This window comes from Tiliqua scincoides, chromosome 3 (genome assembly GCF_035046505.1).
Source record: "Tiliqua scincoides isolate rTilSci1 chromosome 3, rTilSci1.hap2, whole genome shotgun sequence".
NCBI classification, from domain to species: Eukaryota; Metazoa; Chordata; class Lepidosauria; order Squamata; family Scincidae; genus Tiliqua; species Tiliqua scincoides.
This window is the reverse complement of record NC_089823.1, coordinates 162,182,366-162,199,162: the sequence shown is the minus strand read 5'-3', so window position 1 is coordinate 162,199,162 and position 16,797 is coordinate 162,182,366. Positions and strand designations below refer to the sequence as shown.

The 16,797-nt window shown below is 41.9% G+C and overlaps 1 protein-coding gene across 3 annotated transcripts in view; it reads right to left on the bottom strand.

The window, feature by feature from the left end:
- Positions 1-16,288, bottom strand: part of TNKS2 (tankyrase 2) — a 39,528-nt gene extending 23,240 nt beyond the window's left edge. For all 3 annotated transcript variants that reach the window (XM_066620256.1, XM_066620257.1, XM_066620258.1), the window contains exons 1-14: positions 15,953-16,288; positions 14,232-14,456; positions 12,821-12,916; positions 10,977-11,013; positions 9,811-9,886; positions 8,741-8,835; positions 7,411-7,477; positions 6,250-6,436; positions 4,913-5,034; positions 3,733-3,824; positions 3,564-3,642; positions 2,984-3,155; positions 2,184-2,263; positions 110-255 (exon numbers count right to left, since the gene is read on the bottom strand). In XM_066620256.1, coding sequence (XP_066476353.1) covers positions 110-255; positions 2,184-2,263; positions 2,984-3,155; positions 3,564-3,642; positions 3,733-3,824; positions 4,913-5,034; positions 6,250-6,436; positions 7,411-7,477; positions 8,741-8,835; positions 9,811-9,886; positions 10,977-11,013; positions 12,821-12,916; positions 14,232-14,456; positions 15,953-16,184 — 1,706 coding nt within the window. In that variant the 5' untranslated portion in view covers positions 16,185-16,288. The remainder of the gene's footprint in view (positions 1-109; positions 256-2,183; positions 2,264-2,983; positions 3,156-3,563; positions 3,643-3,732; positions 3,825-4,912; positions 5,035-6,249; positions 6,437-7,410; positions 7,478-8,740; positions 8,836-9,810; positions 9,887-10,976; positions 11,014-12,820; positions 12,917-14,231; positions 14,457-15,952) is intronic.
- Between the last annotated feature and the right edge of the window lie 509 nt (positions 16,289-16,797).

The window sequence follows — 16,797 nt, the reverse complement described above, 5'->3', positions numbered from 1 at the left end:
CTGCATGAGATCACTACACATATTTAGATAAAACTATACTAAGCAACACTCAGATATCTATCCCATACAGTTAAAAAAAACTTAAAGTCCCTAAAAAGAATATATTTACCCTTTGTCTTTTGCATGAACATCAGCACCATGCTGCAGAAGATATTCAACCACAGACACTCTGTTGTATCCTGCTGCAAAATGGAGTGGTGTGGACTGACGCCCTTCAATATCCCGGCAATTCACACTGTGCACGGTACACAACTTCTATGAAACAGTTGAAAATATACACATTACAGGTATAAGCAGCAAAGAGCAAGGCCACCAATGATTACTGTCTGTGTAAACAAGGTGAATATGGAAAATGTTTTTCTTAACACAGTTTAACTTGCATATGACATTTCAACTAAGATCTTCTCTAAAGAGCTGGTTCTGGGTGACATTAAAGGATTGGCCTTAACTTTATGTAGTTGGGGAGGGGAAGAAGGATACCAGTTTTTTTCACCTCAACTACCAAAATATCAGTTCACTCCTAAGTTTCAGTGCTTTACTCTTATGGCTATATATAAAGTTGTTACTACACTTCTTTATCAACATAGCTTTCTTGTAATCTTCTAATAAGAGAAAAAGAATACAGAAATTTTTTGCATTTTCCAGAAGATTATGCAATGAAGAGCTGCCAATCTCTCCTACTTCACCAAAGGCCTCTGCAGAAATTAGTCACATACTAAATGGCTGAGCGTATTTATAAATCAGTATGATTTGTGTCCGACTCAGAGTGGGTACTGGGCCCACAAGTGGCAAACGGACTGCTTTACTAATTTTATTAAAAAGCATAATTTCCACTTTCCATTAGTATTATTTCCTGTCCAAACATCCTAATTTCGTTTTCATGACACCCCCCCCCCCCAGCTACTGGAAACACTAACTTCCCCCTTAAGGGGAATGGTAATGGGCGGGGACACAATGGAGGTGGCACTTCCCAGATTCTGCGGCCACCAAAAGGTGTTTTTGTCACATACCTGGGGGTCGCTATGTCCTCTAGAGCAGGGGTCTCCAAACCCCAGCCCAGGGGCCAGATGTGGCCCGAGGCGAGCCTCTATCTGGCCCGTGACCAGCCTCTTGTCCCCCAAAAGCCACTGGCCCACTTGGCTGAACATGACTGGAGCTGTGCTCTGCTTGTGTCTGGAGGGTGTTCTAAGGGCCAGAGAGATTGAATGAATGAGCCCATTCATTTATTTATTCACTCATCTAAGTTTCATCTCTAATTTATTTATATAAATTTTGTATTTAATTTTTTTTCGGCCCTCAACACCATGCCAGATATTTGATGCGGCCCTCTAGCCAAAAGGTTTGGAGACTCCTGCTCTAGAGGCTGCAGGGGGCCTTCACCACCCTCTGTGGCTCAGAATGGCTCTGAGGTGCAAGGAGGCCTGCAGCCCCCCCACACCCTCCAAAGGGCCTAGTGACCACAGGTATGTGACAAAAAACCCTTTTTCTCAGCAGTATTGTGATCCTGAAAGTGATGCTGCCGTCATCACTGACTCACCACCCCCTTACCTTCCCTACACACATTTAGTGGTCCTCTTACCTTTACATAAAGGTTAGGAACCACTGTATTGTGCCACCTCGTTTTTCAATGGTAAATGGAAAGAAGTTATAATAAAACACTGAGCATTTTATTCCATGTTACATACTCTAAATGATATCACCATTTCTTGCAGTTACACATGTGCACAAATGTAAATGTTCTGTACAGAAGAGACAGCTACACTATACTTTGCTGTGTCATAGCTGCATGTTTTCAAGAGGCCAGTTGCCATTGTGAAACTTAGAGCCATTTGGGAAGTGGAGGAGGGCAGGAAAGAGATGGTAAGCTTGTATTTCTGCCTAATGGTAAAACAGTTGCTTAACAAATGGTATCTATTTTATGTGCATTTTCACACCAATGTGTGTCTCTATTGGCTGGTCAAAGTGACACATCCAACAGATAAGTAATAAAGAAACTGGGCTGGCCAAGAGCCTCAATAATTATAAAATTAAAACTTCCCCCAAATCAGAAATTGTCAAAACCATCTGTTTTCAACAGTTTCTTATCTAAAGACTTTGGAATACACTTCTTCAGAAATGAGCCCACAAAGTGAACAGGTGTTATTTTCGTCAGTCAGTAAACACACGAGTAATTTATAACTTACTTTCACTGTGTCTACATCTCCTGCCTTTGCAGCTTCTAATAACTGTCGGTCTGCTTCTGAATTGCCTAAAGGGACACCTTCTGTAAAAGAAATGACAAAAATAACGAATTCACCAAGTTTATAGAGCAAAACATGCAATGAAGGAGCTAGCAATCCTAACCCATAAGCACCAATTTAGGTTTACATACAGCATAAAAGATTTAGCTACCCTAAATAAATGGTTATACTTGCAAATGGAGTAAACATTCCAAATCCAAAAGCAATCTGAAACACCAATGTGTGAGATGTGCTAAAACTAGCAAATATGAGCCTAGCAATTAGTTGTAGAACTATTACTAATACAGTATCTTAAAATGCTCTACTCATGGCACAGACATAATTTTAGAGGATAGGGTGAAAAAAAGAGACAGACAGGCCTTTATGTTTCAGCCCTCAAATGGGAAAAGAAGAGAGCACAGGAAAGTCGCACACACCACTGCTAAAAGGATAAAATCCCAGACTGATGAAGTAAAGCAGAAATAATCTCAACTAATTCTAAGAAAGGTTGACATTAGTTGACTATAAGTCTTTGTTCTGTTCTGAGGTTACTTCAGAACTTTCTTCAGATGGAGAATTTGTGGGCTTCATGAATCACAATCAGGTTTTTAAGCCTTCCGTTTTGCACTGTTTTACAGTTCTGCCACTGATGTTGCAAATTATCCAAGCCAATTCTCTTGCAGCTCCAAAAGGGTTATTCCTTAATAATGGCAATGCAGCCCATACTAGAGAAAGTGAAAGACTTGGAATAAAAATGGTATTACCTTGTAATAATTGCTGAACACTCTCATTTCCCATCTGAGAGGCTGTAAAACCTTGCAATGACACAACTGATGGATCACAGCCAGAGCTCAACAACAGCCTGCATGTCTGCAGGTGGCCACAGTGTGCTGCTCTATGTAGGGGTGTCTGGCCAAGATTATCCAAAGCATTAACCTAAAGAAAGCAGAGAACCTTGAGAAATCAGTGCACCAAAACAGACAAACAAGCAACCCCCCCCCCCAAAAAAGAAACTTCAACCAAAATATAACCTATCATTAATATGCAGTAGCAATCAAGAAAATGGAATTATCAAAACTATGGAACTTTCTGAACTATGATGAAGAACGTTAGTTTCCAGAATGTCTGCTTCTATAATCTATCTTCCAATTAACATTAGAAGAACACACCAGTTATCAAAACTCCACAGAATAATTTAAATGTTGCCAAAAATCTTCATCTTGGTCTTTACAAAGTTTCAAGAACATGGGAGAGTCAAAGTCACAAAAGTGCTTACTTGAAGACTTTATTATGAACATTATCAAATACACCTTTTTATTGTGCATGGAAAAATCAAATACATACCTTTGCTTCATGTTTCACAACCACTTCAACAATATCATTATGAGCTTTTTCTGATGCCACATGGAGAGGTGTCAGGAAGCTTTACAAAAAAAAGCAAATTATGATACAGTTTCCATTTAGTGTTCTTGGATAGGTTAACCACAATTAGATCATAAAAGAGTTAACTCACTCTTTTGTCTTTTCATTGATGTTGGCTCCTTTTCTTAGAAGCAGCTCACAGACTTGCTTTCTTTTTGGATATGGAGATGCAACAGCACAGTGCTATTTAAATAATGAAATCATTTCACCTTGAGTGATCAGCTCAGAATGAAAACCAAACCATCTCAAGATACATTAAAACAGACTTTTGTACTGCAAGGTATGTTCATTAGTGAAATTCACAACACTTGGGCATAGATCAGCAATGCCACAAGAAACTGAACACTACACATTACTTGAAAAGAAAGCATATAAAACATACTTGGTTAAATTAAGAAAAAAAACACAATATAATAGTTCTATAATGTTTTGGGTACAGGGTGTCTAAAAGACTTACTCCCACATGAGCCTAACCAGCTATTGAGATTGTCAGAGAAATTTCTCTGTGCCAAGTCCCACTTCCTGAATTTACACTGGTGGTTATGAGAGACAGAGCCTTCGCAATAGTGGTAGCTATAGTCAAGAATTTCCCCAGGGAGGCCTTTCTGGCCCCTTCTCTATCAACATTCAGAAAGATAACAAGGACTTCTTTGTTTGGACAGGTCTCTAATATTGACCAAGTGATGACTGACCAATAAGCAGCAATGTTTATTGACCAATGGTTACCAATGATTGATTTCAAGTGATGTCTACAACACAGAAATCTTCATACTTTCCCCCATAAGTGTTTTTTTCAGTAAAGCATCTTGCTAAAGGAAAATGCACAGAAGTCACTATATGAGAACTTTACCATATCACAACAAATGTCATTAGTTTGAGGATCATCTATCACATGAGAAATAGTGAAGGAAACACTCATATGCACTTGTATGCATTATGCATAAAGAAAGGTCACATGGTAGTTCACACCAACTATTCAAGCTTATTTTGCTGAATTTCATCAATGCAATTGACTACTGAGATTTTCATGACAGTATTAAACTGTTTAATAAGTAATTTTGAATGTCAAGTATGCTGCTCTGACTGCCTTGCACTGAAGGGTGGCATAGATGTTCTCTAAACAAATAAAATTCAGATAGAAAGGGACTATAAGGTGATTCACCTGCTGATTCAGATAAGTTATTGTTCCAATATAGTGCTGAGCTAGCTTTGTACGTTATTGAGTCATAATACAACTGTTAGTGACTGAAAATACATGTTTGATTTATTACCAAGGCAGTTTCATGTGTCTGGGGGTGTTTGAAGTTTATAATCTCAAGAGAGAGGTGCTTTTTCACACGAGTTACATCAGATTCCCTTGCAGCCTGTAACAGTGAGTGGCCTTTGAATTCATCTAGAAGAGAAAACAGATTATGGCATATAAATTTGCAAGTGTTATCACAAGAACATTTTGCTTCTGTTGGATAACATTCCTTCCAAATGGCAATAAAAATCTCTCCAACAAACCTGTGTGCAGTTTTCTATTAACATACATATTACAGAAGTCATGAAGTTATATTTCAGAAGTCACACAATATATATCTAACGACGTTTCTATTTTCAAAAGTGTCAGTCTTCTTGGCAGACAGTCGCATGTCTAGTTTTGTTCTTTCCAAGAACACACACATACACATAAAAACAAAAAATGAACATTATGCCTTTAATTCCAATTCTATTCTCCCCTTCCCCCTGCCAATGTTGCTATTCCAAAAACGCACATGCTGCATTGGGGGCAGGGGGCAGACTGGAAGGGGAAAAGGGGTGTTTCCCTTTTACCCCTCCATGAGCCTCCCATTTACCAAAGGGTCTCCTCAGACCTGCACTAGCTCTATAGCTGGCGCATATCCAAGGAGAAGATGGGAGGGATAGGAGCCAGCGTGCACCACTGATGCTGGATCAACTCCCTCCCCACCCCCACCACACCACTATCTTACCTGGTCCAGCATTGTGTGCAAAATGGCTGCTGATGGAGTGCTGGAGCCATTTTCCAAAATTGAAACTTGCTTCTACAGTTATAATGGCTCCGCACAACAGCCCAATCTTAATAGGATTGAGCTGTTAATTATACAAGTAAAAATAATTATTATTTCTTTAGATGAACTTTGCTAAAATAATACAGAACAATACTCCATGTGTCCGCTCAAAGTAAGTCCCACTTCATCACAGGTAAACACGTACGGGATTGCATTCAGAATTTCTAGTCATCATTATTGCACAAACATTCTGCAGCAAACCCTGCCCAACTCATTGCTCTTTATAAAGTTCGTAAAAAATTAGAAAGATCTCAGTATAAGTTAGGGATCAACACAGTAATTGTGTTGACTTTCCCTGACCGCACATCCCTGGTACGTGTGTTTTATTCATTCAGTTGTGTCCAGCTCCTGAAGACTTTATAGGCAAGAGCTCTCCATGCTACCCTGTCAAGCATGGCTTCTTTCAATTGTTGGACATCCTTGGTAGCAATTACAAACACCACTATGACTACCAACATTAATTCTGATACCCCCAATGAAAGATGAAAAAATAATAGTCAATCTTTTCCACTTAGTGTCATTTTCTGTGTACTCACATGCCAATCGTTCTTTCAACTGAGGTGTGGGAGCCAAGTCAATTGTACTTTTATTATGGCAGTTTAACAACGTAGGATCAGCACCATAGCTCAGCAAGAGAGAACACACTTCCACTCTGTTCTTAGAAGCTGCTTCGTGCAAAGGAGTGAACTGCCACAGATCCATTGCATTTACAGACGCTCCATGCTAAGAAAGAGGAAGAATCATGCATCATTCTTTTAGTTTCTCCAGGATAATACTACTATGAAAATCAGATGAAGGGGCATTATACATTTTATATCCCTCCAGAACATCCACTCAAATAACCCCTTTCATTATTATATTTGTATTCCACCTCTCCTTTGAATAGCCTAATTTAGTTTCATGGGATGCTTACATCTGCACAAGGCCACCCACTGCAGTTTTGAACTGGAAGTTACAACAACCAAGACCAAACACTCCACCTAATAAATAGGGGCAGAGAATCCTTACAACGAACCTTGTGACATAATATCACACCAGAACTCTTTGCAATCACCGCTCCAAACCCATCTCCTAATGCATCCCACATCAAATCAAGCCTTTTGCACTTTCAACTGCAATATCTGCTTGCAACAGATCTCATGAAACTTTTTAAAAGTAATATTAGAACTGCTAAGGTCAGAAGCCCATGATCAATTGATTGTTCCTCAAGTACCTCTTGTACTATCTGTACTGCACGTACATTTGTGCAGGGAAAGGAATTTTGCCCAACTTCCCTTACCCCTGGAGTTCTTTATGCCCAATATAAACCTGTTCCAGAGAGTCCTCCAACCCTCAGGAGCAGTCCTTCCAACCCTTTAGGACTTCTATGCCAAGAGGAGTAAGGAACTTTGCTTGTGTGAAGTTTCTTCCACATGTATTCCTTTAGGATGCAACCCTGTTTTAGCAGTTTCACACGTACAAGCCCTAAACAAAATCTGTTGAATATTTCCCTCAATAAATTTGTTTTACTCCAAGCATGATCATACTAATTGGAAATGAAACATATATTGAATAGAATTTATACTTCCATACATTTTTGAAAGACATGTTTGACTAGATAGCAACTAACTTTTAAGCACCTTAAAAAATACCAAGTAGAACATTTCAAGAGCCACAATAATGCCCCTAAAAAACAGCAACACAACTAAGCAACTAACCTTTACTAGAAGTTCTGTTACTTCATAGTGACCATAGGAACAGGCATTATGAAGAGGCACCAGGTCTCTGAAAAATAAAAATATCACAGTAATCAAGCAGGTATACATTGCAAACAGATACAAACTTTTTCATAAAATTTAAAAATGATCAGTAATTATTCATAATTGGAACCAAACAGAAAACCCAAATGCTAACATTTTCCAGGTAGTTCCATCATCTTGAGGGCTCAATAACCACTCAGGGCATAAGAACTAGATTGGCGTTTATTTTTAGAGTCAAACACACTCACATTTAGAATCAAGCCAGCAACACATTTATATGGTGATCAACTAAGCAATCAATGATACCTGTTGCTCAGTAGTTAGACTTGGGAAAGTTAATCAATGAAACTGTTAATAAACTAAAAGATGGTACGGTAAACATTTTGGAAGATGGTAAAAATAATTAAATATTAGCAACAGATCAGTTTGCAATAGAGCATCACAGAATCAGCTATGGAAGTCTGAGTAAAATTGGTGCTGTAATGCAGCAGTTCCACAACCTTTGATCAAACAAAGGACAATATGTTTGAGGAAAGAATCTCAGTAGCAGTAATGTAAACTGATGTTAAAACATGCCTTCATTTTGTTTACCTGAGTGCCTCACGGGCAGCCCAATCCTGAGCTACCCAGGGTGCCCAGGCTCGGCGGCACCAAGAAGGGCTGCCGCGGGAGGCACCTCGGGATAAGGGGACTTTTGTCTCCTTCCTGCAAGTAAGGTAAGCAGCACCTCAATGGGGCTACTCAATGGGGCAACCAAAAGGTTGGCAGTAAGGTAAAGGCATTCGTGTAGGGCGCGGAGCCTGCCTCCCATCCCTCCCCCAGGCAAGCCTCCAACCCGCCCCCTTCCCGCGTCACACCTCCCTGTCACGCCTCATCCCCATCACGCCTCATCCCTGCCAGCCTCCCCCCTCCCTGGAACCCATCCTCCCCACCCCCCATCCCCCATCCCCGCCTACCGTTCCGCAGCTCGGCAGTTCGGGAGACAGCCAAGCCGCAGAAACTGGGCAACCATCCCATGCTAGCCCAGCACTGGCCAGCGCTGGGTTAGCACCTGCAGGAGCCTAGCAGTGAGGCTGGCAAACGTGCCTTATGGCACATTTGCGACAGTGCTCAGTGGCATGGAGCCATGCCGCCGAGCACAGGAGTGGGCCCTTTGTCATCCAGTTAAGAATTCAAGGTTTATGAAGACATGCCTATTCTTGTAATGTTTCAAATGGAGACATGCCATTTCTGACATGAAATATAGACTGCATTAACAGACTCTGTAACATTTCACCTATCTACTCACCCCTTATCTTTAGCATGTACATCTGCTCCATGCTGTAACAACAGTTGAACAATCTTAACACGGTTATAGCCAGCTGCCAAGTGTAGTGGAGTAGACTACAAAGAGAAGAATCATTATATCTAACAATTAATGACATGAAGAAAAATTAGGAGGCAACTGCTAAAATCTTACTAACAAAATCAATTAAAACACTCTATATCAGTGGTTCCCAAACTGGTGGGTCATGAACCACCAGCCAGGAAAGCACATAAGTGCTTCCTTAAGTCCCTTAAGGGGCAGGGGGACTGCACCAATGCAATATGCAGGATCGCACTGCTGCTGGGGAAAGAGGTGGGTTTCTGGCTTACCTGAAGCCAGCAATGGGGTCTGGGGGTGCCACATGGACACCTTTGCAGGACTCCCCAACACTTGAAAATTTTTTTAAAAACTCAATCAGAAGCCACTTCCAGTTTCCAATTGCAAAACTGGAAGTGGCTTCCAATCGCTTTTTAAAAAAATTTTTTCAAGGCTTGGGGAGCCCTGTGGAGGTGTCAGGGGGTCTCCCTGCAACCCCCCCCCCAAACACCGTTGCTGGCTTCAGGTAAGTCAGGAACTCTCCCCCTTTCCCCAGCAGCACCGCAATCCTAGGTTGTTGAAGGTTGCTGGTCCAACAACAGGGCCTCAGAGTTCAGCAGTGAGGAGGGGATTGATTCACTCATCCTCTTCCTCCACCAGTCTCTTGGCTCCTCCACTGGGCTTGCCCCAGCCCCAGGACAGCTGTCTTAATTCTAGAGGACTTTGCTCCTCCTTCCTGATGATGCTGAGTCCTTTGATGGTTATGTTTTTTCCTCAAAATTTTAATAGGAATTACTAGTTCAGAATAAAGGATTTTGGTCCATCAAATGAAAAGATACATTTGAAGACAGCACTATGAACTGGAGAAAGAATGAAAACCCTATGTCATCTACCAATACATAAACAGAAGAACAAAGATTACTGCACTGTGAATTCAAATACATTACCTACACGAACATATCTCAAGGAGCAGCCAAAAAGTTTGATTAAAGATCTGTATTTTCAAACCAAGATACCTTTCGGCCATCACTTGCATGACAGTTGACATTCAATGGCGTGAGAAGACCCATCAATTTTTCTTCATTCCCACTCCTAAAAGGCAATTAACACTCTTATTTATAAGCATATCACTATGCCAATACGGCTAAATGAAGCTTAGTTATTAAAAACGTAACTTCAGGCTGGATTTAATTTGTAATCAGACTAATCAACTACTCACTGTACTTCATGTTATGATTTATCATGCCTAATCTGTATCAAACAACCAGCCTAGTCATAATTTATAGTAAGAAAAGCTAGATTCACTACAGAAGGAGTGAGAATATTCCTAAAAAACAATTAGCTTCCAGTGGCTACTTAGCTTCTCATTTTTAGTCTCAAATATCTTTTGCTTGATTTAAATTAATTTGAAAAATCAAATTTCCAAAGCAGTTTTCATGCTAGAATTATAATCTTGAAGCCATCTATAATCGCTGCGTGCAGCGACCAAACAATTCTAGGCCTTACAAAGCTCTGACCAAAAATGGCAGGCTTCATCATGGGACAAAACTCAAGGTGGAATTCCCTGCATGGAATCTTCCTCTCAAGTTCAACTTACTAAAAAAAGTTCAGAACACACTACAGAGTAGCATTTTAGGACACAATCTAACCCACTTTCTAGCACTGACGTAAGGGCAATACAGGTCCAAGGTAAGGGAACAAACATTCCCTTACTTTGAGGAGGCCTCCGTGAGTGCCACCCAACTGCAGGCTGCAGCACATGTCCCATTGGCACACCTATGCCAGTGCTGGAAAGTGGGTTAGGATTCGGGCCTTATATGCATAATGAAGTTCCATAGTACATTTATAGGGAAATACTACAGTATATCGTGCAGTACATACTCTTTTACAGTATATACTATACTCATATAGTATACTATACTCATATAGTACAGTATATACGTTTTATTAAATGTATCACAGTCTGGCATGGAAATGATTCTTGGGCCTCTCTTTGCTATGCATTTCTACCTTGTACAGAACACCTACTTCCAGAATCACAATAGCTTTCTAACCCTGAACTGCATAAGAATAACCTCAAACTTGCTTATTTTGCATTTCCCTGTTTCAGGTACAGAATTTTCAAAAGAGAAAGGAGAATATGTACAATAATAGAAATGTACATCTGTTACATAACACAGACCTGGCACTTTCCAAGAGTTCATCTTTCTTGTATTCACCTAAAAGTTAAAGTGAAGATTAACGTTTTCTTATGTCAAACTCATGTGTAAAACATATCTGAAGTTTATATTTTTACTCATTTTATTGTCAGAAAACTAACATGAATACTATTTTATGAAGTGAGAAATAGCTACATATTAAAAATGGAGAATAAAAAACTCCTTACTTGGACATCAAATATGTCTGTGAAAACAGCAGTGATGGCATTAAAAGTTTAAACTTCTTAAACTTCAAATGAAAAAAGCAAAGTTCTGAAAGGCAGTTACTGTGTTTGCACAAATAACTATGGCAAGGATAATTAATTATTATTATGGGGTTTTTTTCTGGACCAGTACAACACAGCATTTTAGGTATTTTTTGTGAAATGTTGCAGACATTTTCATTTTCTCACAGATCTCCTTTAGTAGTACTTTAGTATTTATATAATATTAGAGTGCTCAAAGCACTTTACATGAATTATTGTGGTGTAATCTTAAAAATAAACTTCAAAGTTATTATTATAACTATATTGAAGATGGGGGGGGGGGCTGAGACTAAAGACCTGGTATGACAAAGCACCTAAGAGACCAACTTACCTATCATTAAGTTTCTAGTTCAAATGAACTCCTTAGGTCAGTGGTTCCCAAACTGGTGGATCAGGACCCACCAGGGGAACCAGAAGAAGGTCATTCCCTCTTAAGGGAAATGGCCATGAAATAACTGCAGTAACGGCACCACAGCAAACATGCTTCTGCCATGAAGAGACTTAACGTATCTGGGGGCAGCGCTGGCGTCCAGAGAGCTTGGGGAGCTCGCTGCCCCCTTGAGGACCTACCTGCTGCTAAGACAGGCTCTTATATCCTATCACAACCCACTTGCGGGTTTGCACCTGGAAGTGTGTCACAATAGGAGATAAGAGCCTTTCTAAGCAGCGGAGAAGCCCATAAAGGGGGCTGTAAGCCCCCCCACACCCTCTGGATGGCTGGCACTATCCCCAGGTATTAAACAGTTCCTTCTTCATAGAGGTAGCATGATAACCATAGTGCTGTTGCCACTCCCCCACCAAGTCTTACAAGGTTCCCAACTCCCCTTTAGAAGTTGGAAACCACTGCCTTAGTTGGATTTAGGCAAGTCACCTTGGTATTCAATGGCAAAAATGAGATCTGAACCAGGAATTTCTTGATTCATAGCTCAGCCTCTTAATCACTATGCTCTCTCAAGTCAAAGGACAATAGTACTGTTCTCTTCAAACATCAAGAGAACAATAATGCACCATGGTATCACGAACTGTCGTGTTAGTTACACAGAACTGGAATATCCACACAGGCAATCAGTGTTTGCTACTGTTAGAGGGTTTTTGTTGCTGCTGCTGCTGCTGTTAAACACAAAACACCACAGTTTGGCATTTAAAATATTTTCCAGAAATTACAGTAGATTACTTTTCCAGTTAGAAATACTGAGGCTGCATCTGCTGATGCTGTATCTCCTACCTAGTACACTTCTGAAGTGTTTAAAATTAATAAAAATGAGAACTTGGAATAAAAACACATACACCACATTCTGTCTTTCAAATCATAAATCTGCAGGAAAAAACCCGTTTTCAAACACCCCTAGCTATTGTCAGAAGCAGAATAAAGATCATATTTGTGGAGCGTGTGGTCTTCGATCAATCGCGGCCACAACCATGGGTATCTGTCTTTAATAAGAAAGATTTTGGGACTCCTCTAGCAGCTATGCCTGCAGCTACAACATGGTCAATCTTACACTAAGACAGAAGGGAAACAGCAGTAAATTCAAATCATTTGCATTACTAAAGACACCACTTACCTGAAAGGACTGCTTTTGCAGATGGGTCTGCTAAATCCAGTGCTGTTCTCCCATCTGTATTACGGATAGCAGGATCAGCACCATGTTGCAATAAGACTAAAAAGGAACAAGAACGGTCATTTTACAAATCCTGTGACAAAATCTAGACTTTCAGTAGAAAAGGTCCAGATGACAAGAAAGTATCTTAAAAGAGGAGGTCACAATTCCATAATCAAAAGTTATCATTGATAACCATAACACTAAGAAACCTGATAACTATTTCCACATCAGACACCAGAGCAAGATGTCAGTATTTGCTTGATAGGCACATTTTCACAAGGAGTGCTGTGATGAGCAGTATCCCAGAAACACAACTACAGACTTAAACAACAGAATGGGAAAGCATTTTATTAAGGAGAAACAGTTGAGCCCACAATCCTTGTGCTGCTTCTCAATAACAGATAAAACCTGTCCCCACGAATACACAGATGAGGCTAAATGCCACTCTGCCTCCTCTTTTGCTCTGAGGCGCACATGCACTGCAGAATACTGACAGATGCTTAGAACAGGAGGTAGGTGTGCTTCCTGGGTCCCCAATCCAACTATACCTCTCAAATTCAGGACTTTAGTAAGGAATGTATTTGAGTTCAAAATTACTTCCTGATAGGAATCCTGAATTAGAGAGAGAAAACTGAACGAAAACCCAGAAGTACGCTAGCATCCTAGATGATGGTTCATGTACTACAGTATGCATAATGTAGAGAAGTGGATTTCCTTTAGGGCTCAATCCTATCTTGTACTGGAATAGGCAGGCCAACAGGCCTGCACTGTATCCAGCACAAGTTTTGGGCAGTTTGTGGGTCAGTCAGAGGCAAGGGGAAACTTTTCCCCTTACCTTGGGGAGAGCAACAGCAGCCCCAAAGGAGTTATTCTGATCTGCTCTACCTGATGAGGTGGCGCAAGTTCAAGCAGCCTCTGCCCCCTAATGCCTCCTTCTCCCTTCTTCCCCACCCTTTCCACACCCTCCAGACCTCAGCACTGGCCGGAGTTCAGCTGACACAACTCACCTGTCCTGGGGGCCTGCATCAGCCCGGGGAGGCTGGTGCATGTCAGTGCGCTGGCCTAATTCCCTTTATGTTGGCGCGAAAGTGCTTTATATTAGTGTCCATATTAGCAACCACAAAGTAACATCCCACTAATTGAAGCCAAACAAGAGGATTAATTGTCATTTACATAGAGTGCAGGATTTTGAACTCTGTCTTTCAGAATGCATTCCAATTAAGAAAACTGTGCTTCTACAGAATACTATAGAAGTAATTTCTACATAAAAACCATGGTTCGTTTGAAAGCTTGCCTCCTAACTAAAAACAAAAGTAGAACAGTGAAAAAAATAATTTAATAATTGCTGGATTAAAAAGTTTTAGATTCTTACCTATGCAGACATCAATTTTGCCTTTAATGGCAGCTTCATGAAGAGGAGTATAGTTCCAATTATCTCGGGCATTAGGATCTGCACCATGGCGCAAAAGAAGATTGACAACCTCAGCATGACCAAAAGAACAGGCATTATGAAGTGGAATGAGGCCCCCATCATCTCGTGCGTGAACATTAGCACCACTCTGAAGCAAATATTCAACCACATCCCTCCGACCAAACCCTGCAACAAACATTTTATATAATCCATCAGTTATCAAAAGAAGGGGGCTAGCAGTGGACAAAATCCAACTTGCTATCTCTTCCTGATGCATTGCCAAGACCACTGTAACTAAAGATGCCTCGGGTGCCTGCTATTGGCTCACCAAACAAAATGAAGACCAATGTCTGTTAGATAATAAACCTGTGGCAAGGGGCTGCAACATTTTTTAATTTATGCACTATGTCTAAAAAATGTTAGCCACTTTATAAATATCATCACAAACAAAAATTGTGAAACCAAACCATTTACTTATTTATAGTACAAGATTTTATCCTGCTTTTCATGAGAAAACCAAAGGGACTTACAACAATTAGGGCAATTATAACAAAACAACTTACATATCAAAATAAAATGTAAATCAAGATAGATGAGAAATAGTTCTAAGTATTTATAACGTTTTAGCTGTCAGAAGTGCCTCAGGTACATGTCTTGAAGAACTGTACTTTTTTGACTTATACAAAAGTTAATCCTTACAGAAGAACAGAATCTGAGAGATTTTGGCGTGCCTAAAATCACCAATCGAAATTTGTGCTGAAAGTTTCCCAATCTGCACTCTAAACTCCTACACCCACTTTTCACATGAAGCAGTAACACCACAGATTATTTTGAATTTGCATTATTTCTGCATAGGAAACAACCTTTGTATAATTGCAAAGGTATGCATTCTACCGATGACACATACGATGTAACCAAGTGACCAGTCACAGACTTCCAATGTGTGTGCAAAAAATTAAAGACGTGCATGTATAGCAAAAATAAATTGTGTTATGAATTTTTTGTATTGTATTATATTGCAAAATAGTACAACTTTTAAAATTGCTATAAAACACAATGTGAAAAACCCAGAGATTATTTGCTATATTAAAAACCTATAGCTCCTCAATACCAAACACTTTTCTGCCTTTTAAAAAAAAGTATAGTATATGTCTACCACTGATGGTGGCTTATTGCTGAAATTTTTTACCGCTGATGCATTCTCTATATTTCGCACACATGATGAGCACTTAAGGTTTTCAGAGGAGTGTCAGCCCATACCAGAGCCAACCTGGAACCACTTGTTTGTTCCTGTTTTGCTTGGTGATGGTGGGCCGTCCATCCATTTAAAACAAAAACACAGCCTATTTTCCTACGGGGGGGGGGGAATTAGCTGTTCAGCTAACCCAGTCATGCATGAACCCAAATGAAACCCAATCCTAGTCATGTCTACTCAGAAGAAAGTCCCATTAGAATCAATGGGGCTTACTCTCAGGCAAGTGTGGTCAGATCTGCCGCCTGAGAGCCCATCCTATGCATGTCTACTCAGAAGGAAGTTCCATGAGAGTCAATGGGCTTACTCCCAGGAAAGTGTGGCTGGGACTGCAGCCTGAGACCGCAGAGGCCTCCGGGAAAGCCCCCCCTTCCGCCCCCCCGTCATCTCCGGCCGGGGAGTGTGGAGGGGAGCGGCCTTCGGGACTTGCCTGCGGCGAAGTGGAGGGGGCTGGACTTCCTGCCGGCCGTGTCCCTGCCGTTCACGTTCTCAGGCCGCACCAGCCTCTTCACGCGCTCCACGTCGCCGTTCCTGCAGGCTTCGAAGAGCTCGCGGGCCGGCTCCGCCGCGCCTCCCCCGCCGCAGCACGACGACGACGAGGGCTGCAGCGCCTCCCCACCGCCGCCCCGGCGCCCGGCCATGCCCGGAGCCCCTGCACTCATAGCCCCACGCCCGCCATGGCTGCTGGGCCTGGTCGGCTCGGGAGGGGGAGGGAAGGAGGCGACACAGCAGGGCCGCCGCCTCCTGAGGCAGCTCTGGCCGAACCCTCCAGCGACGGAGGGAGGGTGCTCTGAATGGTCGCAGCGCGCGCGCGCACTGGTGAGAGTGGAAGCAGGCGAAGCGCTGCGCATGCGCACTGGGGGGAGCGGGCGCGCAGCTCGACATTCGCGGTTGGCGGTTGTTGGGCAGCTCTGAGATCAGCTGGCTGAGGGAGGCAGGCGAGTGGGCTGGGCGACTCCGCTTGCAGGTGGTGACGTCAGTCAGGGGCGGGCCCAGTGTTTGCGTTGGGAGGGGCGAGGAGCGCTGGCTTATCTGAAGAGCCCAGGTCAACCACAGGAGTAGACCTGGGCTCCTGCCTTGACTTGGGCCCCAGGGCTACCTGCCAGGTAGACCTGGACTCCCATTCCAACTGCCCTCTGGAGCTGCCTCTTCCAGGCAGGTAGATCTGGGCTTCCAGTTGAACTGGGGCCAAGGTATGCTGGGTAGGGAGACCTGGACCTGGACCCCAGATCCACCTGCCAGGTAGACCAGGGTGCTCTACAGCGCGGTGGCCAC